The 27,750-nt window shown below is 35.6% G+C and overlaps 1 protein-coding gene across 1 annotated transcript in view; it reads right to left on the reverse strand.

The window, feature by feature from the left end:
• LOC136821231 (DNA-directed RNA polymerase II subunit RPB2-like) overlaps nucleotides 1-23,122 on the reverse strand; it is a 39,659-nt gene extending 16,537 nt beyond the window's left edge. Inside the window, 2 exon segments of the mRNA XM_067077463.1 lie at nucleotides 4,954-5,195; nucleotides 23,008-23,122. Of these exon segments, the coding sequence (XP_066933564.1) occupies nucleotides 4,954-5,195; nucleotides 23,008-23,032 (267 nt within the window). The 5' untranslated portion in view covers nucleotides 23,033-23,122.
• Between the last annotated feature and the right edge of the window lie 4,628 nt (nucleotides 23,123-27,750).

A 27,750-nucleotide genomic window follows, 5' to 3' on the forward strand; every position in this document is an offset into this window, starting at 1 on the left:
AATCAAGTGACCCTCCCCGGAATCAAAATCGCTTCAGATGGGATTCCAGCATTCAACTTTTCTTGGTAATGGATTTTACAAATTTTTAGGTTTTAGGTTTAGGTTTAAGGCAATCTACCTATTAATCATTTAGTATAAATATTTATGAATGTAAGTATCCAGAAACTCCCGATTCAAATCCCCACTCCTTCCAATGCCCCATTTCGCTCATACCGGGTGTGCTAAGAAAAATATACAGGTTTGTCAAGATATTGTGAGCTTACGGCTAAAGATTTTATTTCATTATAGAGAGTTTAACTTAAATTTTGGTATATGAAACTTTAAAATCGGTTGAAGACAATCAAAAGTTATGTTAAAAAACTGAAATGCCTAAAATGCCGTAGATACAAAGTAAAAGCCCTAGACAGCGGATTTTATCGACGTATAAAATAGACTCTATGCAAACTAAACATAAAGGTATTTTTGTTTATCATTCATCTCTTTCAGGATGAATCGTCCATCTTTGGAAAAATTTACGATACCAATATTGTCGTATTTTAGAAAAACTTGTTAAATACACAATAGGATTCGAAATAACATTAACCAATCCAAAAAAGGCATCCAATCTGATGCCTAGCTCGGATCCGTCTGTCACAAGAAAACTCAATGAGCAAAACATCATAGGTAAAAGAAAGACACAAGTCCAGATATTCAGTTTCATAACATCTTTGACACTTCTTTTCAACTTGATAATTACTTCCAACCTTTCTGCTTCTACACCGTGAAGGTTTTCTGTATGTGGTCTGTTTGCTTCGCTCTCATCACGCAAACGAATTGTTAATTTTCCCAGTACAAGTATGGCAACACAGGTGACTGTTCGTAAAATAAAGAGGAACGAAAAAATACCGCGATTTATGAATAGTGTTAATACTCTTCTTATATCAAGAGTGAAAAACAAGCAACTCAAAGAAACTGCACAAAAAATCCCTGAAATAGACACAGCAATGTTGATTCTAAGTTTGGAGACGATTTCTTGATATCGTAAAGGGTATTTGACAGCTATCCATCGGTCGGTGGCTATCAAGACAGTGATAAGCATTGACGAGGCATGAAAAATGTATACAGACATTGTCATCAAAACCATTACTGTCTGGTTAGGTAGACTTTTGTCGAGGGCCACACCCATAAAGTAAAAAGCCTGACAAATCACAAAAGTAGCGTGTATTGAATCAAAGATAGACAGCACCCGAATCAAATGATAGTGATTTTCATTTACGTTAAGTTTGAAAATGACCCATTGTAAAATAGCGTGCAAGACCAAAGTCATAATTTCAAGTGCAATAAACACCTTCGCGAATAAAAATTCGTCACCCTTTTCTTGAGTGCTCTTTTCAAAACTCTCTAATGTAGAATTGGCCATGGTTGAATCGACGAAGACCTACCAACCAATGAGGGGAAGTTTTTATCAAAATGATCATATATAGTGAAGATAAATTATTCGCCATACTGTAGGTGTTAAAAGAAATACATTTTTTTAATAAAAATACTCTTTATTTTTAGGAAAGGGTCAGAAATTTAATTTACACTTAAAGTATAAGATGGTATTTCTGCGAGAATATAGGGCCTTACTGGGGGATAATTGGCAATCCACACAGTTAGAAATGCTCTAAAAAGGCATCCCTAGGTTCTGGTGCTAACTTAAATGATGGACATATTCTTAATTTTTTGGACAATTCCATCATAAATGTTCTTATGGGATTTATTCTTATAAAAAAGCGTGAAGTTTATCCTAATCAAAGAACAATTGCAATGAGAAATTGAAAGTGAAATTGACTGTTTAGTGTCTGTTTAATGTAAAAAACAGTAAAAAAAGTCAAGGGGTGTAAAAAGTGAAAAGTTACGGCTATAAAAAGTGAAAAAATCACGGATGTAAAAAGTGAAAAAATCACGGATGTAAAAAGTGAAAAAGTGAGTGCATTAGAGTGAAAATCCCTTATATTTTCGATATTTTCCAACTTATATACTCGCAGTATTTCCCATTTTTTTCTCCCTGCAATTAAAATTTTTTTTGCAACACACCGCACGTCATAGATTATCCGATTTTTTTTATGGCTTCAGATTTGAAATCCATTGTTTTCGAGCCAGAAAATTCAGTGGAGACAGAAAAATAGCACAATATTTTGCAGCGAGGATTTGCTTTTCTGATTATTTTCAGCGGGGACAAAAATTAGGGTATAGTTTTCCACCGGGGACGATATTTTGGCCAATTTTTCCAGTGGGTCTGTGAGAAGGGGGTGTGATATATATTATTTTTATTTATTTTAACTGCAATCACAATTTCTTACGTCCATTTCACTTTGAAAATATGTCAGTCGTTCGGACAGTAAAAAATATTCTCAAAACAGTCAAAATTCAAAAATATTGAGCAATGCACCGTAAGGGAAGATTTTTCGCCCAAATGTTCTCAAATTTTCCAAATATTTCCTTGCACTGTAAGGTCCGATTTTAAAGGCATAATTTTGGGCCGCACGTATGTTCGTTTTTGAATCGAGTGCCCCCCCCCCCCGGTATTTTAAGTCTAGACCTTTTTTTTAACATTTGCAGGTGCTAAGTAATAGTTATTACACGGTACCGAGCACAAAATGGAATATATTTTTCGAGTTCAGATTATTTGTCATATTTTCTTTAAACGAGGAGATCATAGAAAATACTTAACGCGAAAAATATTTCCCATATTGTACGAGTAAAAGTGTGACAACTGGTTTATCGTCAACTTGAAAAATATTAACAAACTTTTCCGGGCTTTTTTCGCTTCATCTGTGACTTTTTCAATGTTTAGTTTTTTCTCTTCCTGATTTTTCTCTCTCCTCTTTTTTAATGAAATCAACACCAAAACAATCAAAAAAAAATTGAACGGTCATTATTAAAGGAATTATACGGTGTTATACACCCGACTCGTCTGAAACTGATGTCAGCAAAATTTTAATAAAAGAGTCCTTTCAAATTGTAAATAAAAGGAAGAAATCATTTTCAACTTCAACCTTCTAAGAATTGTTTAAAATATTTGTTACACCTTGAAATAACTTACGTAATTTACAATTTAACTTTTTCGAAGGACCCTTTTTTCAAGGTTTTTGGCTTATAAATTGATCAAACTTATATTTTATTTTAAAAATCTTCATTCAAGATAAAGTCAAATATAAAATCTTGCAAAAAAGTCCCTTATGAAAACTAATAAACTTTGCAAGAACTAATTATTTCAATTAATTTGAAAGAAATATTCTCAACCGCTGACCGGGGTTCGCGGATTCGCTCCGACAGACATGTTTTAAAAAGAGAAAGAGAAATAGCCGTTGTACTCAGTCCAGCTTCGCTATACAAGTGTCCTTGGCTGAATCAACATACATTATAACTATGTAAAAGGTCAATGGCTTTAAAGGGACATAACAGTACTTGCGAAATTTGTAAACAAACTGTATGCAGCGGATACAAAATCAAAACAAATGTCACATGTCAAAATAAAAAATCAAACCAAATATGGCTAATTTTGATTGTTCAATTGTTTTACAAGTTTGTTTTAGACACGTGATTTTAATTGTTCTCTTTAATGACACGTGGTTAGGGCAATGTTTACATTTTACTACTTTTATGTCCCTTTAAAAAGAGGCTCGGAATTCCCGAGTTAGTAAACCGAGCTAGCAAAAAAAACGAGTTATGACGTCATCAAACGAAAATTTTGACGTCACAATAAAAATAACTAACTCGATTTCTGATTTCTCTAACTCGATTTCTTTTATCAAATTAAAATATTTCGAAATTTTCGAGTTAGCTAACTCGATTTTGTTTAACAAATTAAAATTTTCGAGTTAGCTTACTCGATTTTTTTTCTTAAATTAAGATTTTCGAATTTGCTATCTTATACAAGAAAGTGTTGTGTATCTACGAAAACTAAACAAAAACAAAAGAAAAGGGAGAAAGGGAGGAAAAAATCAATAGAAAGGAAAGAAGCAATGAACGGTCATATCTCATTTTTTGTTTAAAGTTATAGTTAGTGTTTATTTCCATGACACTGGAATCCTGAGAGGCACGCAAAACCCGAAGTTACAAAAACTCGAGTAACAAAAACCCGAGTTACGACGAATGTGACGTCACAAGTCTCAAATTATGACGTCATAAATGGGCTTTTTAACTCGAAAAAGTTTTTTACTGTTGTTTTGTAACTCGAAATATTTTTTAAAATTTTTGTTTTAAATCGAAAATAAATATTAGATTTCATTTTTCGAATTGCGTAACTCTAAAACGAAATTTTGAAAAAATATTTCGAGTTATGTTAAAGCGCAACCAAGTTGGCCAAAAATTCTAGAAAGCGCTTTTTTTTCTTTTAGTTTACGAATGGAGTTTTTGATCTAAGATAAAATGTTATACTCCAACCAGAGATTTTGTGATGGCTGAGAAAATCTTTGTCAAGATCAACTGCAGGTCCTGGCAGATCCAACTTTTTCTAGATCTACTTGCTGGAAATTCTGTCAAAGTTTCAGTGAAACAGAGTGAAATTCAATCTACCATATTTCCTAAAGTAAGCGCTACAGTGCTATAGGCACTTTTTACAACATTTTGAAATGTCTATTCGTTACCAAACATCTGCAAGTTTTAGCAAATACATTTTTTACAACTATATGTTTGCCTTTTAGTAGCTTTTCATAGTTAAAGATAGTAAAAAGCTCTATTTCAAAGTTTGATAGGACATTATTGACTACCAAATAATGACTTATAAGGCTATGAAATACCAAAAGAGAGGTGATCTTTTCACAGTTCAGATGTGGCATTCTTTAGAGGGTTATGCTATTCATAAAGGGACACTAAATGTAAATAGAGGAAATATGGTAATTGCAACAGATGAGCATGGTATCATGGTATCACGAATTACTAAAAGATTTCAAGAGCTTAGAGAGGATAAAAATAAAATTATCTTACTGGTTCCTCCACTTCAGCTTCTGTATACTGAACTTCTGATTGTAGTTCAATGGCAGGTGATTCTTCAACAATACGTTGGACTGACATTTGAATAAATTCGTCAAATGAATCCAGCTGTTGTCGGACAAGACCTTTCTCTTCAAAATAAGAGCTGATAACCGTCCAGCAACCTTCTTGCCACATTTCAGGCGTAATTTCATCATCTCCATTATCTTCCTCCTCATCATGATCTTCATATTGATCTAAGTAAAAAAATAAATCTTTGAAGTTCTATCTTCAAACTTTCTTAAAAATTTTCACTTTCACAAAAGTACTTAAAACAGTATTCATTAGGTCAAAGAAGAGTCTGCTAAATTGCGTGGGTTGCGTGGGTGCGTGGGTCGATATCTTTGCGTGGGTCATTTTTGTGCGTGGTTGCGTGGGTCAAAATATTTTTTGCGTGGGTCAAAATTTGCGTGGGTCAAATTTTTTGCGTGGGTCAAAATTTTTGCGTGGGTCATTATTTTTTCCGTGGGTCATATTTTTTGCGTGGGTCAAAATTCTCTCTGTAATTCGAAATAATGCCTTCCCTTGAAATTCGAACGGGTCACATCCAAAATGTTGGATGTGTTTTACATAGCACGTTTTGGTTTATTTTGTTTATTTTGCATAGCTGTAGCTTAATAAGAGGAAGCATTATATAATCTTTTTAGAAGCTTTAAAGCTTCTTAAAGCACGCTTTAATCTTTTGGGTTTCCTTTTGAGTGTTAAAGAACAAAGCAAATGGCGACAAAATCTGAAAATTTTTCTACAAAAGTTATATTCATTAGGCGACCGATTACTAAACAATTTAATCGTTGTCAATTATTTCGTCCACCCCACTTGTAATTTCTTTGATTTAAGTACATTAATAAAGGCCAATTTAAAAAATTGGACGAAATAAAGACGCTGTACTCAAAGCAATAGAAAAGGAAGGAAAAAATTAAAGTTATAGTGTTTATTTCCATGACACTGGAATCCTGAAATATAGCATGCTAAAATTCAAAAGTGTGATCCTGAAGTGTGTCTACAAAAATTAGACGGGTGTGTGTTGATTCTGTATAATGTTATAGTAAATAAGTGCATCTATGTAAAATAAACCACAAGGTGTTACTACATAAAAACTGTGTGCTTTTGTTTAGTTTTCGTAGATATATACACAACACATTTTTGTATAAGATAACTTGAAAATTTTAATTTGACAAAAAAACGTCTTAGCTAACTCAAAATTTTTAATTTGGTAAAAAAATCGAGTTGGCTAAAACATCACCAAAAAAATAGTGACCCACTCAAGAACTTTGACCCACGCAAAAAATAATGACCCACGCAAAAAATATGACCCACACAAAAAATAATGACTCACGCAAAAAAATATGACCCACGCAAAATTTTTTACCCACGAAAAAAAAATTGACCCACGTTAAAAAATTGACCCACGCAAAAAAATTGACCCACGCAAAAAATATTTTGACCCACGCACCCACGCAAAAAAATGACCCACGCAAAAATATTTACCCACGCAAAAATATTGACCCACGCACCCACGCAATTTAGCAGACTCGTCAAAGAAGAATGTTCTCTGAAAATTTATAACCACAAAAAAGTATATTTGATTCTTTTTATACCAAATAGACATGGCCTCTTCTAGAAAACAACTGGGGGGGGGGCTGGATATGGCAATTTTCATTGATTAACCCTTGAAATTAAGAATTTTTACCCCCTCCCCCTTCAATACCTGAAATTCCCAAAGCAATATTCAATCATTTTTGCTACCTCCGAGGGATAGGGGAACAAGCATTTTTGCGAACAGGCCAACTTCCAGGGAGGTCTGTTAGCACAATAATACTGGGTGTTACAGAAAAAAGTATTCAATTTTGAAGTGATGTTGTGAGGAAACTAAAAATGCTCATGATTTAATCAGCCCTTCCTCTTTCTGATGGTCAAAGTTTAGATTTAAAACTTATAAGTTTTTTCACAACCTTAACTCAAACTTGTACACTTTTTTTTGAAACACACTGTACAAATGGAGATGAAAGCATGAAATTTGGCACAGATGACCCTTAGATGGACGAGAGGGTCTAAAATTTAATTTTAAACAGTAACACCAAATTTGTTGTTTTGCCACCTGCCAGATAACGTCATCAGGTGGCTGAGTAATAAATAATTTTTTTGAAAATATTCAAAATCTGATAATCCCAGCAGAAAGATCCTAAAATTCTGATAAATATTGAGTTATTAAAATTTCTTGAAAATGTTCCTAGATTAAAAGTTCAGGAGATTCAGGGAGATTGCAAGTTTTTTGGATGACATCATCATATCAAGCAAAACTTAAAAGGCTCGTAATCTCTGAACAACTTGTCCAAATTTGATGTTTTATACACGAATCCCTGTCAGACAGTGTCAGAATGGTCAAAAGAACTTTTGTCAAAATCAATTTGACATTTCCAATTTTTATCCTACTGTGTGCAAAGAGAGAATTGCCGTTTTTATCTTTAATACCCAACTGTTAAAGTAAGCTCCACTCCAAGCAGCCTCAAGCCCTGAAATAAGCCAATTTTTTTATCTCCTTAAAACAATCTTTGTAATTTAAAAACGATTTTATATTATCCAACTCTCTCATTTGTAGAGGCTAAAACCGCAAAAAGTTATTTTGAAGAGTTTCTATTTATGGACTATTTATTTATATAAAAAAGTAAACATTCCAATTAGAGGGATTTCCCAAGAGACAAGATGATTACTTTTCGAATCCGAATGAAAGGGAAAACATTCGAATCATAACAACAAAGGTTTTCCCTCTCACATAAATAAAAAGAAAATGCAAAAGATCAGAAAGTTTTCCCCTCTTCTTTCTCCCAAAAAAAAAGAGGTAAACACCTGAACATTCGAACGTTAAAAGATTCACCCATTTTCTTTTGTCTAACTTTCGCATAAAGCTCTTTCATTTATATTGGGCTTGTCGATGTCAATGGTTTGTGAAAGGGTGAAAGGGAAAAGAAACTTTTATTAGCGAAAAGATCTCTAACATTTACCTTTTTGGGTTATTTTCGTGTTTTTTCTACACTATAATAGGTTCTGTAAAATACAACACTATGAAAATCAAAATGACGACAAGCATTTCCCCAGATGGTGTCAATTGAACAAATCGAAGACAAAATCAATTGAACGCAATTGAACACAAAAGAATAATTGCAATTCGATTGTCGAATGCAATCAAATCGCAATCGAAAATTACCCAGGATTTGCTGTTCGATTTCTTCGAAGGTTCGATTGTATTCAATTACGTTCGATTGTATTCAATTACGTTTGATTGATTCAACTGTATTAGATTTTATTCGCTTTCGTACGGCACTTAAGCGCTTGGCTGCCCAGGCTTAAATGCTTTAGGACATGTTTTTTAATTCTCACCAAAATGACATTTTAAAAAATTCAAAATTTTGAAAAAACCAAATTAGGGGTTTTTAATATTAAAAAAGTGATTTGCTATGATCACAGGACCTCAAAAAAACTTTTTTCGAAATTCTAAACAGTTGTAGTGACCCGATATGAGCTATTTTTTAGCATTTGACCAGATTTGACACTATATTCTAAATTGCTAATTGTGTGCATATGAGCATGAATTTTCTTAATCTGACTGAAAAAATTGGTAATTGGATAGTTATTTTGAATGCAAATTGTTAAAGGGCCCAGATTTTCCCGTTCTATGGCCCTGTTTTGAGCTAGTAATTAGCAACCCTATTTGAAAGAAAAGCTAATAATTTGCTCTAAATAAGGACCTTCAAAAGTGGTATATTTGAGTTTTCTACACACATGCTAATAGACAATAGATAAAACCAAGAATAAAAACCCCATATGGTTAAAAAAGAGCAAAAAATAAGCTTTATGGAAGAAATGCTAAATAATTGCTCATTTTGGGTCCATAATACAGTAGTTTTATTCTAAATTTATTAGTTCCTGTAAACATTTTAGAATAGAATTTCACTTAACAAAATGTAAGAAATTGTAAATGTTTCCACATTTTTAAAATGACTAAAATATAAGATATCATAGTTTCCAGAATTCGAAAATAGACTAAAGCTAAATTCTTGCTCGAAATTAGGCCTTGTAACATGACTCTATAACCATAAATTTCGCTTTTTATCAATAATTAAGGGTTTAATAAACATAATTGATCAAAATTAAAGCCATACTGCAGTTATTTTCAGCACAGTGAGAGGTTTTCAAAAAGCAACAACCAGTACTAATTATCTGCTCACAATTAGGCCCTACAACCATTTAAGATTATTTATAAAAGGTGTATGGATGTCCCTGCAAAATTTCAGCTGTATAGCACTAGAACTGATAGAGTTATGTAGAGTTGAAGTTCAATGCTAATTTTTTGCTCATGCTAAAATGCTAAGTTTTAGCTCATTTTTAGGCCGCACTTTGAAATAGGATAACTTTAAGTAGAATTAGAATTGGAAGTAGATTTTTCAGTATGTTGTTCTTTGACTATTTAAGATAACCACTATTATAAGATTGTAAAATACAACTGGATACAAAAGCTGTATAAGGTTTTTTCGAATTAAAAAACTATTTATTATTGACATTTGAAAGATATTATTCAGTCTTGTAAAAACACCATAAGAAGAAGGTCTTGAATTCCTTCCACACGACAATTGGAGCTTCCACCGAAATTGAATTTGGATTATTTTTGTATTTTTGTGAGAGATATTTGGTGTTGATAAATTTTTTTTTGATAAATCATTTTGATGTTTGATATTTATACGTTTTGTGATGTCAAGGCTCATTGGTTGTTTTATTGATCGCGATTCATATTTTTGTTTGGAGAAATTCATATTTTTGTGATTTTTGATTTTTGATTCAATTTTGATATTTTGCATGTCATTTGAAATTTTGGGTATGGCGTCTGGTTCGAGAATTCCTAACATACTGAAATTTTGTGGAGATGATGAGGTTAGTTTTAAGTTGTGGATTCAGCGTTTTGAGGCAATGTTGCGTGCAACGGGTGTTAAGAATGATAAATACAAAAAGACTTTCTACTGTGCTGTACCGATTCCGTCGCATTTTCACTCGTATCCGAACAGATCTTAGCCGATAACACCGTCACGTATGCAACGTTAAAAGATGCGTTAAAAGAAAAATTTGCAGGGACAGATTACAAGAGAACCTTAGAAACCAAACTTTGCGGATTAGTTTGGAAGAAAAACTAAGATGTAAACACTTTCGTCCACGATTTACCGAACTGTTATACAAGATTTATACAGGTTGTAAGATGCAGACACCATCAACACGCTTGCTACCAACCACGTGGTCAATACTCTGGAGGATTCCTATCGAAAAGAAGCCAAAATTTTCCAGCTTACGAATTCGACAAGACTGGAAGCATTGATAGAATTTTTGAACACTCGATTTTATGGAAGTCAGTAATATTCAGACATCGCACCAGACAGGACATCTGCTACCAAACTACAAGGTGAAGACCGCGTAGATAAGCTAGAGAATATGGTAATGACTCTTTGCACTAAATTCGACAATATGGGCAACAAACTGAAAAACTCAAACAAACCTATATGTTCCTTTTGTCACAAGAAAAGACATGATACTTCACGTTGCTTCAAGAAAAAGAAGTGTTTTAATTGTCAGAAAACTGGGCATATTTCGAAATTTTGCCCAGAAAACAAATCTGAGACAGGGGCGATTAGAGATGATGTCAAGCCTGCTCCGCGTACTATTATCAAGATAAACACTTGTGGAAAGACAGTTGACTTTTTGTATGATACGGGTTCACAGGTCACCATCATGAAACGACAAGACTTCGAGAACTTACCAAATAAACCACCACTCCAAAAAGTCGAACGCTCAGGTACCGCAGTCGATGGCACACTGTTCAAATTTGATGGTATTGCTTATTTGAATCTATCGTTCCCATCAAGTGACAGTAATAGCAGGTAATAGACATAGACAATACACATTAGAGTATGAACCCATTCTCATTTCATCTAACGTTGAATCGAATATTTATGGTGCTCAGACGGAGGAGAAATTTAGAAAATGTGAAAGAGGCATTGAAAACTCTACACTTAGTTACACGACAAAAGAGAATGAGAAAGTTACAGTACAATGTTCATAGTGGGCACCCCCCCCTGGATTCTGGGGGGGGGGGTTGAGGATTTTCAGATTTTTAAAAATAGGTGGGGGTTGGGTTGATGAGAAATTTCAGGTGGGGGTAACCCTATGTAGGTGGGGGTAACATTTTTCAGGTGGGGGTTGTCAAGTTTTCTGTATTTAACTTCGTTTGATTTTGTACTTTTTTGTCTTTTTCAACTTTCCACATACTATACTAGATAAAAATATAAACAAATGACTGTCATAAGTTCTGAAGGTTAAAAAGAGTTCATTTTTTCTCCAGTCTTTTCCTTTCCAGTTTGTTTTCCTCAGGACTTTTAACTGGGATCTTTAGTGTTCCTAAAAGAAACAAGACCTCCAAATTCGAAGGTGTGATTCGATTGCGCCGTTTTGCGCATATGAGTTGGAGTATGGTGTAGCCCCTTTCTACTGGCGAGGTTGCTGAAAAAGGTGGGGGTTGGGCTGATATGAGATTTCAGGTGGGGGTAACCCTATGTAGGTGGGGATGACCTTTTTCAGGTGGGGGTTGGAGGGGTGTTGCCCACTATGAATGTTATCGGGAGAAAATTTTGTCAGTCACAGCTTACGTTAAAGTTGCTTATTTACCACCCAACTATACCATGATGATCAAAGGTCGAATCAATTCACCGAAAACAATCACTGGTACAAGCTTTTTATGTGAAAATGAAGAGTTACCAGATTGCTTGAACGTAAACGAACTAACTTTCAAAAACGTTGAAAGAAACATCACCATACCGATCTACCGATAACCAACTATTCTGAAGTCCAACAGAAATTGAAAAAGGGACAAATTGTTGCAGAAATTCGAGAAATTTGTCCAGAGGAGAGTAAAATCTAAATTAATGCTACGGATGCGTCGAATAAACTTCCTTTGTATACCGAATTAACTGAACGAAACGAGATTAAAAAATTAGAAACAATTTTAGAAACTTATTACGGTGCTATTGAGAATTCACCTTTATCAAGATTGAAACTACCTTTGAAACATTTGTGCACCCAGATCGATCCCTCACGCTCGAAAAGAGGCAGTAAACGAACAAATAAAAACATTATTGGAAAATGGATGTATCGAGAGGTCATAAAGTCCATATTCAGCTCCGATAGTACCGGTTTTGAAACCTGATGGTACGCTACGATTTTGCATTGACTATCGCAAATTGAATGCCAAAACCATAAACAACAAATATCCCATCGCTCGAAATGAAGACCTTTTAGACGGACTGAAAGGGTGTAAATATTTCTCTGTTATTGATTTGAAAGCAGCTTATCTACACATTGGTATGGAGGAGACCGACAAATTGAAAACCGCCTTCGATTCACCACAGGGAAAATTTCAATGGATAGTTATGCCTTTCGGTTTGACTGGCGCAGTCTTTACCCTTTCTGCAAATCTATCTGAAATTTTGAAAGATTGTCACGAATTCGCTCGTATGTTTTTCGACGATGGTTTGATCTTTTCAAAAACGAAAGAAGATTACTTTGAGCATATTCGAAAGATTACTGAATTATTTGCAAAGTACGGTTTACACATAAAATTTTGAAAAAGTCAATTTTTAAAAAGTGAAGTGATATTTTTGGGACATGTCGTTAATCAGAACGGAATTCGTGCTGAGAAAACTAAAATTGATGAAATTGTGAACATCAAAACACCAGAAAATTTAAATGAACTACGTTCTTTTCAAGGGATGGTTGCTTTCTTCAAGAAATTCATTCCAGATTTTTCCCATTATGCTGCAGATTTATTTTCACTTTTGAAAAAAGGAACTTGTCTTCAATGGACAGAAAAACACGCTACAAGTTTCAATGAGATCAAAAGACTCTTATCTGAAAATGTTCTTTTGCTCCACCCAGATTATACAAAGCCATTCGTTTTGTTTACAGATGCTTCAAATGTGGCTGTGGGGTTTATCCTGACACAAGAGAACGAAGGAACCTTTTGTCCAATTTTATACGGAGGTCATTCTTTATCTATTTGTGAAATGAACTATTGTATTACTGACAAAGAACTTTTGGGGCTCTATTATTCAGTTAAAAAGAGCGAATTTTACATAACAGATCAAATTGTTATTGTTTATACTGACCATAAACCGCTGACCTATCTATCCACGTTTCGTGATATTGTAAATAAAAGATACCGCTGGATAGAATATATTGAGAATATAGGAATTATTATTCGTTACATTGAAGGAAAAGACAACGTCATCGGTGATTATATCAGCAGAAATTTGAAAACAGACATTCAAACCGAAAAACGGAGACCATCTGTAAATACTGTAAATATTACTGACTTTGATAAACATTCAATCATTGCCCGGCAACGTAACGATGCCGAGATTCGTGCTGTTTGTTATCATCTTGAGGGAGAAAAAGTTGAGGTTCCATTGGTTAAATTGAGTAAATTGAGAATTGTTGACGGCTTGTTGAAGTATTTTAAAGGAGGGAAATCATATGTTGTTGTTCCGCTAGAATTGAGAGATGAGATTTTTGAAAGAGGTCATTGTCAGTTTGCAGCCGGACATTGTGGGGTTGAAAAGACGGAAAGGAGAATTTTGGAAAGAAATCATTGGTGGCCAGGTGTAAGAAAAGCTGTTGAGGAATTTGTAGGAAATTATAAAGTTTGCATATTGTACAAAACCATCAAATCGTTGTTTGACTCATTCAGGGCGTAGACCATTTCCATTAAGACCATTGGATTTGATTTCCATTGATTATATTGTTGAATTGCCTGTGACGGAAAGTGAGGATCGACACATTTTGACGGTGGTTGATCAGTTTACAAAATTTCTAACAGTGTATCCATGCAAGGATAGGACAGCAAAAACTGCTGCAAATTGTATCTACGATTATTCATTGAGGTTTGGTATATCACTCAAACTCCTCAGTGATCAAGACCCTATGAAAGTGAACTTTTCAACGAATTATTAAACCTATTCGGGGTGAAGAAACTTAAAACGACGTCTTACAACCCTCGCTCAAACGGGTTGACTTAAAGATTGAACGCCGTCATCAAGAACTATCTCCTTGCCTATACTAATTTCTCAGGAGGGTATGGGATCAATGGTGTAGAGAGTGCGCATTCGCTTATAACAAGTCCGTGAATCGATCAGCGGGATTCACACCAAACGAATTGGTGTATGGCAGAAAGACAAGAACTACATACATATTCTATTCGACAAAACCAACAACAAATTCGAATCATTGCTCTTCTGGTCCTTGGAGCGACTCCAAATTTTTACCGTCCCTACTTAGAGCCACAAAGAACATTTCCGGGAAATTTTACACCAGTACTGTTAATAGTTGCTGATTTATGGGGACGAGCTAGCTCTTATTTGATTTGGTTGGTCGTTACGATGTAATAAAAGAATCTTATTACTTTTTATAAAGAACACGTCATCTCTCACTTCAAATGACTAATTAGTGAAGTATCTTGTAAAAACTCCCGCTCATCCCGATTTATGACAACCAAAACAAAACCCGCCATCTTGAATCTTGTCAAATTGCGGTTTTTTGGTAAAGGGAATGATGTTTCATAGCTTATTTTCTTGTAGTAAAGTGATCAGGCCTGGCCATGAATGGCGTGCGAAAGCACGCGCACGCACTGGCACACGCGTAAAATGATTTACCAGTGCGAAAATAACACGCCTATAAAGGTTAAAAAAACTCCAAGGCGTGCGATTTAAGCACGCCTAAAACACTCTTTGAAAATAATAGCACGCGCGTAATAAAAATTATTATCAACAAAGCAGGTAAACTATAAATGGCTTATATTTGCTTCTCTCTTGTGATTCCCTTTTTCGTGCCCCAGACTTTCCACAAATCTCTCTTCTCTTTCATTTGATAGTTTTTCTTTCACTTTTGACGTCATAGGTTTTTATCATTCAGATTCATGAAAGGCTTCTCTTTTCTCTTTTATTTGATAGTTTTTCTTTTACTTTTGACGGCATAGCCTTTTATACAGATTATGTCTGATCTTTCTTTGTGTATACAAGAAAGAAAAATATTTTACATTGTGTTTACACAAGCTTTGCATAATAAATTAGTTGAAGAGTGGTTGGAGACTAGAGTATTTTTACATGAACTCGTTATTATATTTATAACATCCCTGTCTCAGTGATTCGGTCCCAGCGTTGTTTTAACGTTCAACTAATGTTCTATGGACGTTATGAACGTTAGATGGACGTTGATACAACGTTGTGTGCCAGCTGAAAATTGTTCAATCGTTATAATAAAGAGAATAAGTTGTTAGTTAGCATTAGCCTGAGCTGGCCTGAGAGACTCCATACCTCTTCTGAGATATAGACCTGGTCGATTTCTTATCCTAATTAGTAAATATTAATAGCACGCCATAAAAGTTTTAGGCCTGCTATTATTGCACGCCATAATATAAGTTAAGATTTTAGGCGTGCGATCATAGCACACGCACTGTTTTACTCATGGACAGGCCTGAGTGATGGTTTAATGCTTCCATTTTATATAAATAGCTTCTCAAAACTCCAAGGAACATTTTTAATTCCTATCTCCCTCTCAATAACGATACCACAAAAAAAATTTTTACTCCAGCTACCTAGTCTTACAACTGTGGAAATAAAGAATTAGAAGTAAAAACCAAATGTTTACAGTGACCGAGGAGGCACTGTTAACATTGTTCTTCTAGTCGAATAATTAAATAAAGAAGTGATCCTGTTGGTTGATGTCCAACTATGATAAATGGTGAGTAACCAGTTTTACATGGTAGCAGCATTCGGTGGTTTGCAGTAAAGATATTATTGGTTGGTTACTAAAGTGTGATAAAAATTTATGAACTTTGGTTGTTATAAAAGTATAAACTAAAGTGGTTAATTGTTGAAAATGGCAAGTGTTGTTTCGATAGGGCAAAAGTATGGATTGCCCCCGTTCTCCGAAGATGGAGACTTTGAACATTGGTTACATGAAATTGAAATGTGGCAGTTAGTAACTGATTTAGCTAAAACAAAACAGGGACCTGTGTTGTATCTCAGTTTATCCCCAAAGGTTCGCCAAGCATGTGCAACATTAACGAAAGAACAGCTAAATGTCGAAGAGGGTTTAGATGTGCTTATAACCAAATTGAGAGAACTCTATGCAGTGTCAAAAGATCAGGCAATGTTTACTGCATACGAACAATTCGAAACGTTTCAAAGAGATACGAGTATGAATATCGCAGAATATATCAATCAGTTTGAACAACTCAATCATAAACTGAAGACTTATAAAATTGAGTTACCATCGCCAGTACTAGCTTATCAATTGTTGAAAAACGCTAATTTACCAAAAAGTAAACGTGATTTAGCCAGAGCCACTATTGCAGAACTGAAGTATGATGACATGAAACGGCAGATTAAAGCTATTTACGATTCGTGTACGACCGATGATAAAACCACTGAAGATACGTCAGATATTTTAGTTGAAAATGAACAAGCATATTATTCTCGTAACAATTATTATGCTAATCGAGGACGAAATTTCCGAGGTAGTCGATATCGTGGACGTGGAGGAGCTAATTATCGAGGATCCCGTCAAGAGGACAATCGCGCTCCTCAAGCACAGCCATCAACTCGTTATCGAAACTGTCCAGATGAAAATGGAAACCCTACTCGTTGTAAAATTTGTGGTTCAATTTATCATTACTATCGTGACTGTCCGGATGCGGATAAAAAGGACTTATCATTACAACATTTGAAAATTCAATTATTTACGCAAGAAAGTGGAGTCGAGTTATGTTTTCTTGAGCAGATGGTATCAGAAACATTAAGTTGTGCAGTTATTGATCCAGGGTGCCCTTCCAATGTATGCGGAAAGAATTGGTTAAATTGCTATCTCGATTCGTTACCAAATCGCGAAGATGTAACAGAAACAAAAAGTAAGAAGTCGTATCAATTCGGTCCTAGTCAAGTTTATCAATCATTGAAGAAAGTAAACATTCCCATTAACATCGGTGGAAAACCAGGACATATCCTTACAGATGTAGTCGACTGTGAGGTACCTCTCTTACTTTCCAAGCATAGTATAAAGGAAGCCGGTGGACAACTTGATTTTGTTAAAGACACGATAACTCTTTTCGGTACAGAGATAAAACTTCAACACACTTCAAGCGGACATTATTGTATTCCTATTTCGCCAAAGCAGATTCTTGTCAATCGTAATATCGCACCTGAAGCACCAATTGAGTTATATCTTACAATAAATGATTTAAACACAAAGTCGAAAGAGGAGAAAAAGTCTATTGCTATTAAGCTGCATAAACAGTTTGGACATCCTGTTGATTCCACAAAACTGAAAACTATCGTAAAAGATGCAGAAATCAAAGATGACGAGTTATTGAGACTTATCGATCAAGTTACAGAGGAATGTGACGTTTGTACCCGTTACCGAAAAGCCAGAGCCAGACCTGTCGTATCGTTATCGCTTTCCAAAGAATTTAATGGTTGCCTTGCAATGGATTTAAAGTTCATCACCATTAACGATAAAAAGTACATTGTTTTTCATATGATCGATTTATTTACTCGCTACTCTGCAGCGTCCGTCATCAAATCCAAACACAAGGAGGTGATAGTTGACGAAATCTTGAAACACTGGGTTGCTATTTTCGGTTCACCACAATCAATCTTTGCTGACAATGGAGGAGAGTTTAACAATGAACTGCTTCGTGATGTAGCAGAACTTTTAGATGTATCGATAGCGCTTCTACAGCTGCTGAATCACCATGGTCAAATGGGGTAGTCGAGAGACATAATGCCACTCTAGGAAACATGATCCACAAAATTGTTGCTGACACTCAGTGCTCCATACAGAATGCACTTGTTTGGGCTGTAAGTGCGAAAAATGCTTTGTCCAACAACTTGGGATACAGTCCTAATCAGTTAGTCTTCGGCCGTAACCCAAATCTTCCGTCCACGTTAACATCTCAGTTACCAGCCCTTCGAACGAAAACGTCAAGTGAACTTGTTGCTGAACATTTGAATGCTCTTCACTCTGCTAGAAGGGCATTTATCCAAGCTGAATCGAGTAAAAGAATCAAAACAGCGTTATCACGTCAAACACGAACAACAACGAGCAAAGAGTTTAATAATGGAGATACAGTCTATTACAAACGAAATTCAGACAAGGATTGGCATGGTCCAGGTACCATTATCGGAATTGACGGAAAAGTTGTTGTTGTGCGTCACGGAGGAAATGTTTTACGAGTAAGTCCATGCCATTTGACCAAAGCAAATAAGGAAAAGTCGGGATCATCACCAAAGGAAATACTTATCGTACCAGATGAAGATGAACAACCACAAGTACCCATTCCAGAGCTATTCGACATCGATATTGTTAGTAATGAAACAGTTATGATTCCAGTTGAAAACCTGATCGCAGAGCCTAAGCTTCCTAAACCTGACAAAAAGATATCAGAGATCCAAACAGTTGAAACAACACAACCGGTGGGAGATAAGAAAAAGACCGATCGTAGAAATAAAAGTAACTCTCACCAAATTCGGCTTCCTCGTATTGGACAGCAGATTTTGTTCATTGACCCAGATACCAATAAGGAAGAAAAGTTTATCGCTGTTAATCATGCTGGAAAAGCTAATGGCAAGAATAAACATTGGTTTAATGTTAAAAATTTAGTGTCGGGTGTTATTAAGTGCGTTGATTTTGAAAATATTGAATGGCAGCCAGTTGAAGGAGAAGTCCTTTACAGTTCCAGTAACAACCCTCAAGTATTAGCAGCTAAACAAAAGGAACTAGAGAAATGGACCGAGTACAATGTCTATGAGGAAATTGACAATGAAGGTCAAGAGGCAGTATCGACCAGATGGGTTATTACCGAGAAATCTGACAAGGACACCAACACCGTGAAAGCAAGGTTAGTCGCTCGCGGTTTTGAGGAAATCACTACTGAAATTCGTACGGATTCCCCAACTATCTGTAAGGAAAACCTTCGTCTCGTATCAACAATTGCCGTGAGCAATTCGTGGAAAATACACTCTATGGACATTAAAGCTGCTTTTCTGCAAGGGTGTCCAATTAATCGCGAAGTATTCATTCAACCGCCAAGAGAGGCGAATACCTCAAAACTTTGGAAATTGAAACGTACTGTTTACGGTTTAAATGATGCCCCTCGCTCGTGGTATCTTAAAGCTGCTGAGGAACTAGTTAAAGCTGGTGCCACAAGAAGCAAATATGACCAAGCGTTATTCTTTTGGAGATACAAAGGAAAGCTTCAAGGTGTTTTATGTTGTCATGTCGACGATTTCTTCTATGCTGGAACACGCCTGTTCCATGAGAAAATTGTATCACATGTTCAGAAATCATTTGATTTAAGCAAAGAATCGTTTTCAACTTTCCAGTACTTAGGATTGGACATCAACCAGACAGGAGAGTTCGTAGCAATGCATCAGAATGACTACATTAAGACACTTCAACCTATTGAATTGAAAGATACATCAAAACGTAATCTTACTCAAGAGGAAAAGTTACAACTGAAAGCTTTAATTGGTCAGATACAATGGGTGTCAAAACAAACACGCCCTGATTTAGCTTTTGCGTCGTGTGATTTAAGTAATCGTGTTAAAGATGGTACAACAACAGATGACATACGATTAGCGAACAAGTATCTTCGAAAGCTTCAAAATTCAACTGCTCAGATCCACTTACCTAATATTGGTGATGTTACAAAGTCAACGTTGTATGCTTATAGTGACGCATCACACGCTAATCTTCCGGGATTTAAGTCTCAAGGAGGTTTCATTATCCTGATTAGAGGTGAAAATGGACACTCTGCGCCAATCGTCTGGACTTCAAAGAAAGTAAAACGTGTTGTGAAAAGTCCACTTGCTGCTGAGACTCTTGCACTACAGGAAGCAGTAGAACATGCAGCATTAATTAAAGCACTACTCTGTGAGATTTATGATTCAGAACAATCAACATTTCCGACTGTTTGTATAACAGACAGTAAATCACTGAGAGACACTGTTCACACATCTACAGTTGTTGAAGATAAAGGTCTTATGATTGACCTTTGCTGTTTACGAGAAATGATTCAAGGCAAACTCATTACGATTGAATGGTTCCTGCCTCAAAACAACTGGCAGATTGCTTAACAAATCTACAGCATCTGCTGCCTTATTGATGAAGGTGTTGGCTGGTGAAGCTGGCCTTCCAAGTCAATAAGAAGACCCGCCAAATGTATATAGTGTAAATATTGTTGGTATTGAACATTAAACTTCTGTTGACATTATGTTATTGCTGCAGAAACACTTTTGAGATTGATTTGGTCTCAGATTCAAGATACACACACTTATGTTTCGTTACGTTATGTTACAACACTATGTACAACACTGGATCACAAATATGTCGATCAATACAAGATTCGTCCGGCCGGAAGCTGTTAACATTGTTCTTCTAGTCGAATAATTAAATAAAGAAGTGATCCTGTTGGTTGATGTCCAACTATGATAAATGGTGAGTAACCAGTTTTACAGGCACAACCATGGTTTGCCCTAACAAGAGAAAATTATGAATTTGACTCTTTCAAATGGCTTAAAAAATGCCCTGTTTTTGATTGTTTTTGCCAAAAACGTTGTTTTAAGGAAATTATTTTCTATCATTGAAATAATAAGGATGAATGACCATTATTCCAAGACGTCAACCATCTGGGTATCTAGTTCATAAATCGTGACGTGAAATTAATGACATAATGGCCCTGAAGCAAATTATTGGAGAACAGTCAATTTCTTAGGACTCATGCAAACGGAAAATTAGTGAGAAAAACTCAGCTAATGGTAAAAGAATGCATTCCTCGAGACAGAATTGCACCAGAAACAGGTGAATATAGAATTCTCTAAATGTCACAAAGGATTACTTAACGATCCGGATAGAAGATTGATGGAAGATTCAGCCATTAAAAAGTCTTGAGTATTGATCCTTCGTTGATCCATTATCGAGCTAGTATTTCAATTGAGTATATTGATTCGTCATCGATCGTTAATCGATTCGTCATCGATTGTTAATCAATTTGTTATCGATCGTAAATCGAGATCGATAAAAGATCAATGATAGACCGATAAATACAGTCAGGGAAACCATCCAGGATCCTGCCATTCTATTAGCCAGCAAAAACTAAATGCCACTTGTAAACTTAAGTTTCTTACTATTTTCCATCAAAAACAACCAAAAACAGTGCTACTTCCCAAAGCTGGACACCAAAACAAATTAACTTCCAAGATTATGGCGCCCTTTTGGATCTATTGTTATGGCCATCTTAAAATGGTGGAAAGAGTTGTGGAAAGACAGGGGCGCCTGCTAGCTTCGAGGGTGGTAACGCCAAAACGCCCAATATAATCTTCCAACAAAAGGCGAGTTAGTTACCGCGCGAGTTACGTCATGCACTCCACCGCAGCGCACAACGAACGGTGTTTTAGTGAATACCAGGGGATGTCAATCGAAAATTTCGATTGTCAAACCAATCAAATATAATCGAAACCAATCGAAGTGATTGACCGAATCGATCGAAGCCAATCGAAGTGATTGATCGAAACAATCGAAGTCAATCGAAGATTTACATCATTTTAAGATTGATTTGGTTCGATTGTACTCGATTGGCTTTGATTGATTCGGTCAATCACTTCGATTGGTTTTGATTATATTCCAAATTTTCGATTGACATCCTTTTTTGTTAGTGGACTAAATAAATAGCCCTAACAATAACACCATGTGTGATCAAATCAATCGAAGTAAATCGAAGTGATTGTTCATATTAATCGAACTCAATCGAAGTGATTGATCAAACAATCGAAACCAATCGAAGTGATTGATTGAATAGATCGAATCCAATCGAAGTTGATTGAAGATTTACATCTTTTTCCCATTTTGATTGAATTCGATTGTTCGATCAATCACTTTGATTGAGTTCGATCGATTCGAACAATCACTTCGATTTACTTCGATTGAATTCGATCGATTCGACTCCAAATCGAATTCGATTGAGTTCGATTGACATCCCCTGGTGAATATCAATAATTATAAGAATATCTAATGTGCTTAAATTCAGTAAACTTTGAGTGCTTCATTGAAGATTAAGAAGATTAGAAGATAAAAAATGCTGGATAATTTTCATTGTAACAGTTTGGTCAATCATTGCTGAAAGTTTGAAAAAGTTTTTCCGACGCAAAAAAAAATTTCAGCCAGTTAAAAGCACAGTGTGCTTATATTTACTATGTTTGCTACATCGTCTAGGCTAAAAAAAGTGCGAAAAGACACTAACGTCATTTTTTAATGAGTGTTGTTATGATTTTTTAGATCGCGGTCGCGTACAGGAACTCGCCAAATGTTCCTAACTGAAATAATCGATAACTAATCATAAGCTTAAAAAAATCTTGAGTATCGATCCTCTATCGATCTTCTATCCGGATCGTTAAGTAATCCATCGATCACATATCGATCACATATCGATCCGTCATCGAGCCATTCCGATGATCGATCCTATCGAGCGCGGACGTCTCGCTTATATGAAAAAGAGGATGAATATGAAGAACTGCTTTTCAAGGTTTTTAACGATTTTTCAAGGTTTTCAAGATTTTTTCCAGAAAATTGATAGATTTCAAGGTTTTCAAGGTTGGTTGGTCCATTTTCAAGGTTTCAAAGTTTTGTAGGTCCCGTAGACACCCTGTTATATTTTCACACATATTATGCGCGAAAATAAAATGGCTGCAAAAATTGATGGGATTATGAAGATAAGCAAAAGGAATTGAAGGAATCCAAATATCTTGAATCATCATGATTATCTCCTAAGCCTGTTAATTTCCTTTGGCTAAATTTTAAGTTAAACTGTTTGAAAAGGAAATTTGTTTTTTACAAAGGGGGAGTTATAAAAATGTGAAATTATACCTTCGTCCATAGGTTCGTGCATCATTTTTGCTATAGGGGGAGTTGTATAGTAATTTTAGACTTGATTGCAATAGATATCAGTAGATTACATTTTGTAATGACAGATTCCCGCCATTCAGCTCAACTGATCAATTCACACTGATTGACCTCCATTATGGATATCATTCTTAAACCACCGCAACCGGCACCGTAGATTTAACTTTATGGAATAAATTAGGCTGTCCTACCACGTCCGAAAATCTCAATGTAAACAAATCACGGCCTTCGATTTCGCAAATGAATTTCCTTTCGCAAAATTGGTGTTTATCATATCTGGCTAGACTGCTAGAAGGAAAAAGCATTCAAAGACAAAGTCACAAAGGGCTTACTTCTCATTCCAAAGAGGTTCTGGTAAAGATAATCAAGATTTCTTTCAAAAACAGTGTGTTTGTTGTTCCTGTTGGCTTATTTTCTTGATCAAACTTTTTGATTTTGAGAAAAAATGCAATCCCATGCCATATTTTTGTCATGGGATATGGCCTCGTTGGCGACAGGCCTTAATTTTGAGTGTTTTGTTGTTTTTCAAAATTTAAAATTTTTCCCTTACCAATTTAATTTAGCTAGCCTGAGCAAAATATATACCGTCAACTGCTCTAACTTGGTAGGATGGTCAGGCCAAAATTTTCCCCTCAAATTTTGAAAACCAAACTAATTTTATTTGAAAGTCCTTACGTTACCTTTGTGAGAAAAATGAGGGGTCATTTGTTAAAATTGGTTAAGTAGTTCCAAAGTTATTCCATTTTCAAACCACAAAAAACCACCTTTTCAAAGAATCGCCTCCTTACACCACGCCAGCAAGAAAGAATTTTCGGAAGCACCAAAATCGCGCCAAAAATGGCGGATGAAATCTAGTCTTCCGTGTGGCGGGGCGTGAGGAGTTTTGCTGGCGCGGTCTTAAAATCGGCCCGATGACTGTTAAACTTTAGCCTATCGCTATAATGAGCTGGAAATGATAGCTAAAAACAAATTTTACCAATGAAAAGCTGAAACCCTTAGCTTTCCAACGATATATGGTAGTCCTGATAAAAATTTCAGGAAAGTGCCGAAAAATCTAAATTTCTTCTTTTTTCTCGATTTAAAGACGGCCCATAGATTAACGAAAAGGCTACCACGTGACAAACTAAAGTACTATCTTTCCCGCGTTTTATAAAAAAAACCGCGAGTCTATAACTAATCCAGCTCAATAGCGATAGCCATTTGAAAAATGGTGGTCAAGGTCGACGGTGCTGCCACGAATTCGAGTCGCCATTTTTTCACCTTGATGTCTAATAAATGGTATATCTTTTATTGAAGGTATAGGTAATGGGATGGGGTTTTTTTCTTTGTTTTCTCTGATAAATTCTGTATTTAAAAAAAAAGAATGAACAAGTTTGGAGTTGTTAAGGATAAGTTATGATGGATGGAATGTTCTAATTTTGATTTTCGACTTTTTCCACGCAAAAAATCCCGACGAGTGCGCACCCTAAACTTGGGACTATCTGACAAAACATGGGAAACAACCTCCAAAGTCATTTGATTTGAGTCAATGAACAGCGTATTAAAAAATACACGATTTCTCTTTCGTACTGATTAGGCTTTTAAATTGAAATATGAAAAAAATCTGTAGTGGAACATACGCGAATGTCTGGAATGAAGAAGACCAAATTAGTGGCAAAAACTGCTACTGTGAGACTGGGTAACTTGCATCAGTGGAGGCTAACATGCATAGCCCTCAAACGAAAGACCTGGCTGGTCATTAAAATACAAAATTAAATCAAAACAAAAAGGTAGAGTAGAGCTGCGAGCGGAGCTGCGTAGTCATAGTGGGCAGCACCCCTCCAACCCCCACCTGAATAAAGTCACCCCCACCTGCATAGGGAACCCCCACCTGAAAATGCTACCGACTCCAAACCCCCCTTCTGGCCACCCCCCTAATTCTGAAAGTTTTCCAACCCCCACGAAAAAGGTTTTGAGTTTAACACATTGGAGGGTAAGCAAGGTTAATCACTGAAAATTAATTTCTTGCTTTTTATACTCATACCTTTTGTTTATTTTAGACTTGGGAAGAAGAAAATTGTTATTCAAATATGTTATGATGAGCAGGGTGAAAGACGTTTTTGAGTCAAAATAAGAAAACTATAATAAAACTCCCAACCCCCACCTGGAAAAATCACCTCCCACCTGTATAGGGTACCCCCCACCTAATTTGTGAGCAGGCAACCCCCACCTGTTGAATTTTTCTGAACCTCCAACCCCCCCTAAGTCGGGGGGCCCACTATGGTAGGTATTTTAATGACCAGCCAGGTCTTTCATTTGAGGGCTAATGCATGTTAGCCTCCACTGATGCAAGTTACCCAATCTCACGGTATGGCATGGAGCGTTTGATGTCACTCGCGCGGCAAGTTACACACTCATTATTTGTTAATCCCATCAGGCGATAGGCGGTTAGGCGGCGGCTGGCGTTCTCTAATTCTCCAATCAACATCCGGTCATTTTGAATGATTGATAAACTTAGTGGAGTTATCAAAACAAATTTGTTGTCAAAGAGATTTAACAGTAAGTGAAAATACAGGTCAGATATCAAACAGTCCCATATTTCGACCAATCGTCCCAAGTTAGAGCAATTGACGGTACCGTAAGTTGGTGTAATATCGACATCTCTCTATCTATCTTCTAATTTTAAAACCCTCCTTTCTTTATAGATAGAAAGATAGAAATAATAGGAAGGTTGGATTAGAATCACTGATTGAAACTAATTTTCTTTGCTTAGCGATCAGAGTACAGAGAGGAAAAAATCTATCAAAAAGTCTATCAGTGATTCCGACCTTCCTACCGTGAAGTCAGGTAACTTGCATAGCCCTCAAATGAGTGACCTGGCTGGTCATTAAAATACAAAGTTAAATCAAAACAAAATGGTAGAGTAGAGCCGCGTAGTTTATTTGTTTTGAAATTTTGCTGCTTTGATTGGTCACGCTCAGTCATTTAATGGCTATGCAAGTTTCCCTCCACTAATGCAAGTTACCCGACTTAACAGTATTATTGCTATCTTTAAAGAAGGGTGTCGAAATTAGAAGAGTTGTTCTTGTTGGGCAAGTATTGCCAAAAACAGCAATCTTTACAATGATGAAATGCAGAAAAGTAAAAAAGAACTGAATAAATGATGGGGGTACCATTTTCCGTAATATTTGTCGTTTTTGGAAAGAAAAATTGTCTTTATTGTTGAACAAGTGGTTATTCAACACTCTTGCAGTTAGTTAGCCCACTGTGCTTCGTTTAGTTTTGTTTTCAACTGGATTTTGGTGGAATGCAAACTAGCAAAGTCATGTCATAAAGAAACTTACAACAGGGTTTTTTTTCACCTTCTGGCTGTGTTTTCAGCATTGACATAGTATCTTTTTACATATTATTTAAGAACTTTCTTTATCAGCAATAGCAGTTAGAAACATTTGGCAAGTTCCTGTATGCAGCCGCAATAAAAAAATAACAAGTAACAGCACTCATAAAAAATTTATGTTTTTTTTTTACCGATTTTGCCCAGAAGATATACCGTGAGAACGGGTAACTTGCATCAGTGGAGGCTAACATGAATAGCCCTCAAACGAAAAACCTGGCTGGTCATTAAAATACAAAGCTAAATCAAAACAAAAATGGTACATTAGAGCTGCGAGCAGAGCTGCATAGATAATTTGTTTTGAAATTTTGCTGCTATGATTGGTCAGCCATTTGATGCTATGCAAGTTTCCCTCCACTGATGCAAGTTACCCGACTTCACTGTAGCAAACATAGTAAATGTAAGCAGATTGTGTCTTTAATTGGCTGTAAATTTCTGCATTGGTAGAATTTTCTGAAACTTTTAACAAGGATAGAACAAACCTGTTTATCAAAATTAACCAGTGCTGGCCTGATAGATCATCATGTTTGCCTAAAGGAGTATTTTCCAACATTGTGTCAACCAAAAGCTCTCTATAGAAAATTGAAAATTAATTTTGAAAATCTGAAAAACCTTTTCTTCAATATAATTTTACATTTTTCAGACACCCCTTATCTTTGACCTTATAAGGTTGACACAATTTTGGGGACTCAGTATTTCATTGATAAAGAAATTTTGGGAATATTTACCGAAAAGAATAATAATGGCTGTTTATATCTTAAATGCCCTACTGGTTTATTTTATTTATAACAGTTTTTTACAGGTTATATAAGAGATTCATCTTGAATGTGAAGTAAATAGGCAGGAAATACGACTGTTTGAAAATATCTTAGAAATTATTAGATTGTACAACAAAGTTTCTCTACATTTACTCCTTACGAGACGTCAAACGCGACTTGTTTATAAGCTCTAATAAGATTTACGAGTAATTGCTCTTGGGAAATGAATGTTATTATTTTGACTTTTCATAACAACACATTTATATTGTGTACAAAAAAAAAGGTAAAAACAGGTAAAAAGCCCATCTAATCCTGAAGTTTACAACCAAATTAATTGAAACTATAATTGAAATTTAATTTTGATAAGGGCTAATCAGTATTTACTGATAGACTCTTGGACAACAACTAGGCCTTGGCATTTTTTTAAAATATTTGACAATTTACACTTTTCCATCAGCTGCATTCAGACTCATAACAGACTTGGAGGTTCTCTGCAATCGATCATTTTCTTTTTCAACAGGATTTGGTTGTTAATTGGGAGGATGGAGTGAAATGCAACTATAAAAGGGAAAGTTT

Source organism: Clytia hemisphaerica, unplaced genomic scaffold, assembly GCF_902728285.1.
Source record: "Clytia hemisphaerica strain Z4C2 unplaced genomic scaffold, Clytia hemisphaerica genome assembly, whole genome shotgun sequence".
Taxonomy (NCBI): Eukaryota; Metazoa; Cnidaria; class Hydrozoa; order Leptothecata; family Clytiidae; genus Clytia; species Clytia hemisphaerica.